General features: G+C 53.4%; 1 protein-coding gene across 1 annotated transcript; it reads right to left on the bottom strand.

The window, feature by feature from the left end:
• Positions 1 to 5193: 5193 nt before the first annotated feature.
• On the bottom strand, positions 5194 to 8466 carry EGR3 (early growth response 3; the record flags this gene model as incomplete). The annotated part of the gene is made up of 2 exons (XM_081333605.1): positions 5194 to 6248; positions 8307 to 8466. The coding sequence occupies 2 exons, from the start codon at positions 8464 to 8466 to the stop codon at positions 5194 to 5196; spliced, it is 1215 nt and encodes a 404-aa protein (XP_081189731.1).
• Positions 8467 to 11365: the final 2899 nt, after the last annotated feature.

The following is an 11365-nucleotide window of genomic DNA, read 5'->3' on the forward strand; positions in this document are numbered from 1 at the left end:
ATCAATGGGTTTCTTCCAAATTCCAAATTCTATTTTCCATTACAGAAAATGTGTATATGTAATCTTTCTTCCCAGAATAAAAGCTGATTAGATAGATAGATAGATAGATAGATAGATAGATAGATAGATAGATAGATAGATATTTTAAAATTTCTGTGTTAAAGATTGACTTTTCTTTTAATTCAAATTATGTGGTGAGATTACTGAAATTAAGCACGTCTTACTAAGATTCATATAAAAGGACTCTGGGGAAAACTGTCAGTGGGGTGGGAAGAAGGGAAAACTCGGTATTATATACTAAACACAGATTCCAAAAAGCCTGAAATTTCATCTCTTTAGTCAAAACTCTCCAATGCTGCCTGAGTCTCTAAAGGAGTTTTTCCCAGTTTAATCCCAAGAACAATTTGCCTGCACCTCCCAGAATGCCCAGCCAAAATGGACATCTGGGAATTGTTGTCCCTCGTTTGAAAAATAATAAAAACAGAAAGTCTGTTTTAGAAAACTGCCATAAGATAAACCACTGGGATATATACATAACTCCATCCTCAAAATGTTCTATGTTCATATGACTGAATTAGACAAGAGATTTAATTTTTCTGAAATACAAATTGGTAGATTTCCTTCCTGGGCAGAGAGAAAAAGCGGCAGTGAGTGGACAACTAAATGCTGCATGTCAGGGGGGGAAGAGACAAGATTCCCAGCAACTTTGGGTAGGCAGTGGATGTATTTCAGCCTGAATATCTGATACTGGGAATCAACTAATAAAACCATTCCATAGATTAGTTTAAATCAGTGTTTCTCAAGCCTTTTCCTCTCAGGACCCCTTCCCACTTTTAAAAATCATAGGAAACCCCCTCCCCCACCCCCGAAAGCTTTTGTTTGTGTAGGTTATATTTATCAATATTTAACATATTAAAAATGAAAACCTTTCCTGCCACAACTGCTTTTCTCAATGGATTTATGGAATGATAATTTTGCATTAAGTTTTCAATGTTGACAGGCAAATAACTCTTATTTTGTAGATCCTTGAGGGGGCCTTGGGGGACCTTCAGGTATCCCGAGACCACACTGGAAGAAACACTGGTTTAAATAATCATCAAAGGCAAGTCATTCCCACTGACATTTAAGCAAGAGAGTATGGAAGTGGGAATGTATGTTCGAATGAACTTTCATCAGCAAAACACTTTCCATAGTAAATTAAACAGGCCCAACATTTCACACATTAGGAAGGAAGCTTTTGGCTTAATCTCTTCCAAGGCCCAAAGAGCAAAGAGGTTTTCCCCACAGATGAGAACCCTTCAGACATGCACCACAGGGATCACTTTATGAGCAGCCCTCCAGTATTGCCCCAGGCCAAAATAAGAACATTTCACCTCATGTAACCCTATAAAACAGAGAATAGAGACTAGACCACTCTAAGCTTAACGTGTCCATATGGATAAGCTGCATTTATAGATATCAGGATTTCTCCTCCATTGCTCCTACAATGAAGAAAAGTGTGCAGTTAAGAGATGTCACTTCTAGCCAAACCTTATCAAACACAGGCAAGGTTAAATCAGCAAATAATCTTTGACCTTCTATGGCTCCTTTCCTCTAATTTTCTTTCAGCACATTAAAAATATCCATGAAATGACCATGGCACCACTGTCTTCTGTATACTCTACTGCAGGGGTCCTCAGCCGTGGCAACCTTTAAGACCTGTGGACTTCAATTCCCAGAATTCCTCAGCCAGCACTGAGGAATTTTGGGAGCTGAAGTCCACAAGTCTTAAAGTTGCCAAAGCTGAGGACCCCTGCTGTACTGGATTAGGTCTAAATCAGCTTATTGTTTTCCTACAGCTTTCCAATGGACATCTCTTTCTCCATCCTTTCATAGCTACCGCTGACATTTCTAAAGAAGATGCCTGGAGATTTTTAACCCTCACATGTCTTCCCACGAATAGTCCTGTTCTGTTTCTTCTTTTCGATCTGAAGCAACAGGGCTTGAACAAGGCAGACTATTAATAACTAAGCTTTACAGATTTTGCATGTGTGACGTTTCTCTTCAATTAAGAACAAGAATTGCTTATCACCTACAGTGTCCACTAAGCTCTTCGACTGAAAAGGAGAAGTAGGTGGGAATAAAGTAAACCTTACTCAGAGCACACAAGAATTCCTGTGCCCAAACACTACAAAGTTCAGGTAATTGAAATAGAACAAGAGGATGTCCAGAAAACAATCTGAATTTCAGAAGACAGGATGGCAAGAAACTTGTCAGTTCACAAGGACAGAGCCATTGGAACCATCAAGGACAAAGACTTAACTGAGATCAAGAACTGAGTTTTAGTGAAATTGTTTGAACAATAACTCCCATGTCTTTGCAAAGAAGCCTAAAGGGGATTGTCACCTGTAGCCCACTTGGTCTTTCTTATCCTTCAGATACTTCTATTCTAAACAACAAGCTGCATGTGTTGATCCTGAAGCCAACAGCCCAACGTAACAGACAGATGTCTAAAGCCAGAAGCAAGAGAACAAGATGAGGTTCACCCTGCCTAAGATCCCATTTGTAACCAAAACAAGTTCCTTTCTTCACATATCAAGAGATGTTTTTCAAGAGCAGGGAACATGTGTGTATCTATATCTCCCAATATTTAGAAAGGAAAAAAAACCCCAATAAAGATATTAACTACAAGGATTTGATTGTCAGCAAACACAATATATTTACTGCATTAGCATTTGCTCACAGTGCAAAGGGTACAACAATACATCTGTTCAATAATTCTGATTTTTCCCCTTTAAAATGCTGTCTGCATTAACCATCATATCTGCATTACAATATGACAAATGAGCAAATGAAATGTGTGTGAAAATTATCACTTTTCCCCCCACAATATCAAGCATTTTAACCTTAGTATAAGGTACTATAAATTCAAGAAATAAAAACATCCACAAAATATATTACATCTGGTTTGTCTTTTTCCCCCCAAGTACTCAACTTTATACAAAAGTCTTCCAAAAAAATAGCATTCCCTTAGATTTTTGTAGTTAAACCTGATTTTTGTTTCTTTCAGTTCACATAAATTAGACTGCATTTTTCTCTCTGAGAATGTTTTGATGTAGTTTTTTTTTAAAAACATGCAGACATCAAACCTGAATAAAACACAACCTTTTGGCAACAAGTTTTTTTTAATAATTATTATCATTGTTTTGCTTAAATATCTGAGCATTTTTATTAAAACAAACAAAAGGAAAAGGAAAAAAAAAGAGCAAGACATGCAATGACATGCACGTACCGGAAGAAGAGGGATAAGACAAACTTATCTCCCCTTCAGCTTATGTGATCCCCAAACAGAACAAAATAACATTATAAAAAGTACGCATTAAAACACTGTTTTTTTCTGCATTTCTGAAAACAATGGTGTTTTTTTTCTTTAAAAAAATGCCACCCCCCAATGCTTAGAGTAGCCCTCTTTCTTAAAATGACATTTCCAGGGAGAGGATCTGGAAGTAGCTAATCTATGCCTCTCTCCTCCCCTCCCCATCACTTTTGTAAAGGTGGTTTGAACACTTACATAGTTCAGCTGCATTGAACACATGCACTACACACACGCGCACACGCACGCGCACACACACACAGTGCTTTGAAGAAGGAATCGAAGGGTAGTGGAGTGCATAAAGTGACCCTCGAAATGGACACCCTACCCAGTGGATGCATTTCCCTCCCAGAAGCATCCAAGTTCCAGGAGGGAAACCAAGAGGGGAGGGAATCAAGAATACATTCAAGGTAGAGGGAAGTTGAGAGAAGGCCCCCCCCTCCCAATTCCATTTTTGGGGTGGGGGTGGGGGTGGGAACCTCTCTCCAGCCACTACATTCATGGGTACCATCAGTGAGTGAGTGAGTGACCCAAGGGAGGGAGGAGGGGGGTTTTGGCCCGATAACCCAAAAGAGCCTTAAGCCAGTTCTTGTCCCTGGCTTCCTCTCTTGGAGAAATTACAGTTTGGAACTATTCTCCCTCACTGAAGCCCTCCAGAGGTTTTAGGTTACACAATGCCCAGCCAGGGGTCTGACAACTTCTAACTAAAGGACCCCATTGCGAGGGGAGGAGGAGGAGGCTGGCCATTTCAGTCGTCCCTCCAGGTGACCAGGGCAGTGGAGGGCCAGAAGGAAGACAAGGCAGCCAGGGGAAAGGGTTACTCCTGTTTGGGCCTTTGCTTTGACCTGAGCCAAGGATTTACATGTCAAGCTGGGGGGCGTGGGGGGGGGAAGACGAGGAAGGCTGTTGTGAAAAGCAGAGCAAAGCAGCCTGGGAGAACCAGAAGAAAGAGATACTGCCAGGAAGAGGGCTGCCCCCAAACAGCAGTGGCAAAGGCGAGCGAGGCGCTGCCTAGGAAGGCGAAGCAGGTCGGCAGGCAGCTACCCGAGGGGTCGAGAGTCAGAGGAGAGAAGCCAGCCCAGCCCCCACTCCCAGCCCGACGCATTTTTTGTAAGGATCCAGCGACTTTTTTGGATGCAAAAGCGACTTGTTTCCCCCCCCCCCAGCAACTCTCAGTTATTGGGCGGCGGGGGTGGGCGGGCGGGTGGGCGAGGGTTAAGTGGCGGGAAGGGGGCAGGATTAATTTATAGGGTGCAAACAGTCCAGTTCAGCTCGAGGCCGACGCACGCGCACGCACACTTCCACGCACAGGCACACGCATGCATGCATACACGGTCTCCACGGGCAGCAGGCACTGCGCTTTGGTGCCCCCCTCTACCGAGGGAGAAGAAAGAGGGGACGTTCAGGGGAAGGGCGCCTTCTGGGGAGAGGGAGGGAGGGAGGGCAAGGGCGTCCGCTGGCTGAAAGAATCCAGGGAGACGCCCCGTATCCAAGCGGGTGCTCCTCATTTACACGTGCCAGCCAGATCGAGCCCAGCCCGACACCCCCCCCCCCGCCGCCCCTGGCAGTTCCTCCGGGAGAAGTGGCGCAGCCGCCGCTCCCCCACTCCTTCTGAGCCGCTTAGGATCAAGACGATCCGGCGGAAAGTTCAAGCCTCCCTCCCACCAGCAGCTCGCCGGTGGGCGACGGGAAGCGGGCGCGCCAAGGCGCCCCTTCAAGCGGGCGCCCGAGCAGGACTTGGCCAGCAGCCGCTCCTGCCGCGCGGGTTTCGCGCAAGGTGGCAACCAAAGGCAGCCTGGCTCGGGAGGCACTGGGAGGCGTCGGGGCGTCGGGGGGCAGCGTCACGCGCAGGTGGTGACCACGGGCGCCAGCCCCGAGACCGCGGGCGAGCCGGCGGGCCCGCCGAGGCCGGCGGCCGCGGAGGACGAGGATCCTTTGTCGGCTTTCTTCTCCTTCTGCTTGAGGTGGATTTTGGCGTGCCTCTTGCGCTCGTCGCTGCGCGCGAACTTGCGCCCGCAGAACTCGCAGGCGAAGGGCTTCTCGCCGGTGTGCGTGCGGATGTGGGTGGTGAGGTGGTCGCTGCGGCTGAAGCTGCGCATGCAGATGCGGCACTGGAAGGGCTTGTGGCCCGTGTGGATGCGCAGGTGCCGCGTGAGCTCGTCGGAGCGCGAGAAGCGCCGGTCGCAGCCCTCGGCCGGACAGGCGTGAGGCCGCTCGTGGAGGGGCGTCTTGCTGGGCCGGTTGGGGTATTTGCGCGGCCGGATGGGCTTAAGGGTGAGCGGCGGCTGCTGCTGTAGGCTGCCGAAGCCCGGGTGGATTTGCTTGTCCTTGAAGGCTTTGATGGTCTCCAGAGGGGTGATGGGGGGCGGGTTGACCCGGATCGGGTCCAGGTTCTGGAAAGGTTTGTGCTCTGGGAGGCTGCCCAGGTCGTTGGGATGGCCGTGGTAGAGGTTGTAGTCCGGGATCATGGGGAAGAGGTTCCCGTCCAGGCCGCTGGCCTGCTTGGCTCCTTGGTAGTCCTGCGTGGGGTAGGCCAGGCCGGCGGCGTTGCCCTGCGGGTCGTGGAAGGACACCGGGTCGCCCGGGTAAAGGTCGCTGCAGGCGGAGTAAGGGGGCAGCGCCGGGTACATGCCGTCCACCTCGGCCTGGCTTTGCGCTTGCACCATGCTGCCCGTCGAGGCCTGCGCGCCGGAGGAGGGCGGCGGCACCCCGAGGATGCCGGTGCTCATCAGGCTGATGATGTTGTCTTGGCACCAGTTGGACGGCGAGTCGAAGGCGAACTTGCCCAGGTAGGTCACCGTCTTGTTGCCCCCAGGTGCGGGCTGGAAGGAGCCCGAGTAGGAGGACAAGTCCTGGCCGGGCTTGTCGTTGGCTAAACCAATATCCATAACATTATCTGCGAGGGACGAGAGGGAGAGAAACGGGGGGAGGGCGAGAGAGAGAGAAAAGGTGAGCCATTGGGGGCTGGAGGAAGGGGGGGGGAGAAGCCTTCCCGGCGAGCGAAGGAGGGGAGGCGAAGGAGGGGAGGGTCCACGCGGGCGGTCCCAGGGGCCCTCGCTTTGCCAAGAAGCCTCGCACTCCGCTCCCCGACCCCGACCGGCCACTCGCGAAGCCAAATTGGAAGCGGGACTCAGCGCCTTGAGCGCGGGACTCGCACGCGAGAAAAGGAGGAAAGGCGACGGCGTCAGGAGGCCGCGAAAGGCGGAGCCCTTGATAGCAGGGAGGGGGAGAATGTTTAGGCTTAACTTGCTTACGGACAGACTCAGATACAGATACAGAAATACACCGGGTGGGGGTGGGTGGGGGGTGGGGGAACGGGCCAGGGGCCTGGGACCGCCGAGTAGCCTGGGCGGCCCCTGGAGCGCGCTCGCTCGCTCGCTCGCTCTAAAGATAAAGACACGCCACAGAGACAGACACAAAGCTAGGAAGAAATCTACAAGTAGCGCTCGCACAGTCCTACCCATACACGCGTGTAGAGAACCCAACGAGGCAGGGAGACGCGCGCGAGAGAAGAGCTAAGCACCGGTCTCTCCAAGACCGCCGCGTCCTCTGCCGGGCCGATCTGTGGAGCTTTAAAAGGGGCGCGCCTCGGTCCAGGCCCAGCCCGTGGCCAGAACCGAGGAAGATCTTCTCCCAGTCCTGCTTTGGGTAGGTCTACAGCCGCCAGGCGCCGGGCAAGGGAGGCCGCCTGAGGTTCAAAGGGGACGGTCCAGTGAGGAACCCCAAGAAGCGTGTCGGAGGGCGGGGAGGCAAGAGCGCAGGTTACAGGGACCTGGAGTTACAGAACGGCTCAGGCTGCCGAGAGCGAACTGGTCTGCCTGGCTGTCTGCCTCTCTGCTTGTCTCCGGGCTCTTTCCCACCCCACCGACGCGCTCCGGGACCTCCAAGAGAGCTTTACAAACTTGCCGTGATTTCTCCGTCCAGACCAGTGGTGAAAAATACAAAGGGGGGAGGGGAAGCCCCCTCCCTGAACACTGGTGGCGAAAGGTTTGGGGAGGGGGTGGAGGGGGCTGGCTAATCGAAGGAAGAGAGGATGCGGTGGAGGTGGGGCAAGGCTGAACCGAACCGAACCAGGTCTGCCCCAGCTTGGGGCAGGAAGGAAAGGGGAGTTCTCCGGCCCTGACCTCTCGGTCACCCCACCTCGCAGATCTTTTCCCTTCCCGAGAGGCATCCAAAGGAAGGCTGCCGGTTTCAGCAGCGGCCAAGGGAAGAGGAAAGCCGCCGGGGGAGGCAGGGACGAAGCCCCCACTTCTGCCTCCCCTTGTCCCCCTCGCTGTTCTACCGCCCTGCCCGCGCGGCCACCTTTAGGAACCCTCGCCAGCCCAAGTCTTCCCCCCCCCCGGCTTAAGGAAATGGAAGGTCGCCTTCACGCACTTCTCTACCCTCCCGATTCCGACATGATGGATGTATCAGTAAAGAGAAAGAAGAATGAGAGGGGGGGGGGAAGGCGTGGGGGGGCGATATGCCAGCGCAGCGATGGCAGCTTGTGCCACAGATAAGCCACAGCATATGAAAGGAAGAAACACACATGCACACACACGTACACAAGAATGGAAGCGCACAGGAAAGAACACGCCAGGGGGGAGAAGGGACCCTTGTTCCCACGGCTAGAGGCGCACCAACAACAGAACCGCAGCCTTCCCAGGGAGGCCTCTAAAAGGCAGAGTCCTGGTCAGGGGGTCAGGGCGGAAAAACGGGGCTGTCAAGGGCCCCTCCCTCGCATGCCCCCAGCAGCTCTCTCTCTCTCTGCCCCCCTACCTTCCAATTTCTGCCTCCTGCCATTCTCTTTGCACTGAAACGAGGCAGATGTACAGTCTCAGCCTCGACTTCTCCGCCGGGGGAAGCTCCCTCCCCCCCACCGCAAACACACGTTTCCCCCCTCCCTCCCTCCCTCCCTCCCAGGCCCCCTCTCCTCCCCCTCCTCAAGCCTTGCCTCTCTCTCTGCCTCCTTTACCTGCCGCCATCTGGTTATTATAGTGAGCCACCGCTGCCTCGCCGTTGCCGGAGAAAATGTTCAGAGAGTTCGGGATCTCCTCCGGGTACAGATTGTCAGGCAACTGGTTCATCAAAGCGTTCATGGTCCCTGGCAGCTTCTCCACGAGTTTGCCTGTCATAGCACTGGAGGAGGAGGAGGAAGAGGAAGAGGAGGAGAGACCGAGGCAGCTGCTGCCGCCGCCGCCGCCGCCGCCGCCGCTGCGCCACCGGAGGGTTCAAAGTGACTCCGAGCGCCGTTCCAAACAAGGCGACATCCGAATGGCAAATCCGTGCGAAGGAGATCATGCGAGAGAAAAGTTGCGGGGATGGGGAGGGAGGGAGGGAGGGAGGGAGGGGGAAGGGGAAGGAAAGGCGGCGTGCGAACGGGGGAGGGAGGGAGGGAGGGCCGGTTGGCGGAGGAAGATGGGTGGGTGGGTCGGGGGGGGGGAGCGCGCAATCCTCGGTAGATCCCTGGAGGTGTTTCCTGGATGGCGGCGGCGGCGGTGGAAGGACACGCCGTTCCGCGTTGCAGATGTGAGGGTAGAAGAAGCCGGTGGGAGCTTTTGCTCCCTCCCTGACCTCCCCCTCCTCCCTCCCTCCCTCCCCAGCCTCGCTCCGCTCGCTTGGCGGCTTCGTCTCTTCGCCCGCTCGCTCAGCCGGTTTCTTCGCTGCAGCCCAAATGCTCAGCCAGGGAAATCCGCCAGCTATTTATGTGAGCGAGGGAAAAGCTCCATGACGTAGCTGCCCATATATGGACAGACAAAGCCGAGCCGAAGCCGCGACGTCACAATGGAAGCTCCTTACAATGGAACGTTTAGAAAGCAGGAAGCTGGGCAGCCGGGGCCGCGCGGAGCTGGGCAGCCCAGACCGGCACCGCCGCCAAGAGCGCAGCGCTGGGAACGCGGGATCGCCGGCGGCTTCTCCTCCTCCTCCTCCTCCTCCTCCTCCTCCTCCTCCTCCTCCTCCTCCTCCTCCTGGGCCGCTCTCCGCTCTCGGCTGTGAAAGCATCCCTGGCCGACAAGCCGGCTGCCTATTGCCGGCTAGTCCCAGCGCATCAGCTGGAGAGCGCCGGGGGCCTCCCGAGGACTCTTCGCGGGCCCCCGTTTACCTCTGGCTCGACTTGGGGAGAGAGGAAGAGGCAGTAAGCAAGAGTCGCGCGAGCGCTCGGTTGTGGGCATTTGGCGTGGCCTCCCCTTTGCCAAACCGGCGTCGCCTCTTCTGGCTTTTGAACGGCGGCCAGGCACCCAACGCTGGGCCCGGGCGGCTGCTCCGAGGGTTGCCTGTACTCCCTCAAAGACCTGGAAGGGGGGGCGTTAAAAAGGGGCGCTGTGGCAGGTTTGCTTACACCCCCACCCCGGCTTTACCAAGGACGCAAGTGCCCCAAGTGGGGTCACTTCACAGCCCAGCAAAAGACACACACACACACACACCCGTTGGTGGCCGTGCTGTCCCCAAGACCCTGTAGCTGCTTAGGAAGTTCTGTTAAAAACACTAAGAACGTGCTGAGGTGTTTATTAAAGAAAATATGTTTCTTTCCGGAGGAGGGAGCCGTTACGATAAACGAAAATACTGGTTCAGCCACCGTTCAGCATTTATATCCCTACTTCGTTTTCTTACAAGTATACCGGGTAGTCTGAAGATACCCGACACCCCCCCACACCGCCCCATTGAGGAGCACTTAAACAACAACCCTGCGAGGTCGACCGACGTGGGTATTTTAATTCATCTCTCTTAAGTTCTATTATAAGTTAACCAACACGCCAAAATAAAACAGCGAAGCCTCGAGACGCTTTGCCATCGTTACACACAACTAGAAGTTATAGCCTACCTCTCCTCCAAGAAGCTCGGAATGGGCCTAAAGGGTTTTTCCACATTATCATCCAAACAGGCCTGCGAGGTAGGGAAGGCTAAGGGAGGACGCGGCTGGCTCAAGGGGCCACAGACCTTCACGGCATCGTGAGGATCGGAACGCGAGTCGCTCTCGCGGTCCAAAGCTGCTCCCCATCCCCCCACCCCTTCGCCCCAGTATAACCCGCCAGCAAAACGGAAACGGCTAAGAAACAGACCGGCTAGCAAACATCCGAGATCTTTCCAGGTTTTCCGCCAGTCCCAGGTAGACCTAACGCGCCCGACTACAAACATTTTGGGAAGAGGCGAGGCAAGCCCGGCCTTGCCTGGGATTACCAGAGCAGCGTCAGACACCGGAGCCCGGGTTTTCGTGGGAGTTTGCAGGTAGCAGGAGAAGCTTGAAGCAGACGCGCAGCTCCTGCAGTTACGGGGGGACGGGGGAGACGGGGGGGGCTACAGTCGCCTAATACTGCAATCCTTTCCCCTTCCCAAGATATTTTCTCTTTTTAAATTCAGGCACGGTAAATACAAGACTTGGAGTGGTTTCAGACAGGGAACCGTGTGTGTGTGTGTGTGTGTGTGTGTGTGTGATTTTCATCCTCCTCCCCCCCTCCCTTTTTGAAGTTTGGCACTTGCGAGGCGTCAGTAATTAGGTGGTTTCGTGCTAAGTGTGCCAACTGATGCTATCTTTAAATAAAGCCCTGCGAGGTATGTAGCAAATGTATGGAAAAATTATATGTTGCAACAGCTCCACTTACCCAATTTCTGCACTGTAGGGTCAACACTGCAAGTGGAGGGAAAGGCAGGCTGGAAAGAAGCCTGGATTTGGGAAGGCGGGGGGGGGGCGGCGAGGGTGGCCAAGAGCTTACGGCAGTCGGAGGCGAAGGAGTCTTCCGTAAGGTCTGGATTCTCTGCCCCCCCCCCCCCGCTCCTTCTTCAGGTGAGCGTAAGAGGTCTTCAGGTCTGGGGCGTCTTTGTTTACTGCGGATACATATATGCGAGGTCGTGAGCTTATTGTCTTCTCTCCCTCCAGTAGAGTTCATCCCAGAGACGAGGAAAACATTTCAGGCACTTTTCTTACCAACATCTTCGGGACGGGAGGGGTTTTTTAAAAAAACATTTTTTTTTTAAAAAAATTCAGTTTGGTTCTACAAACTTGGGAATTGCTAACAGTTTCCCCCTGCAGGTCAA

The sequence above is a fragment of the Vipera berus genome (assembly GCF_964194415.1).
Source record: "Vipera berus genome assembly, chromosome: 8".
NCBI lineage: Eukaryota > Metazoa > Chordata > Lepidosauria > Squamata > Viperidae > Vipera > Vipera berus.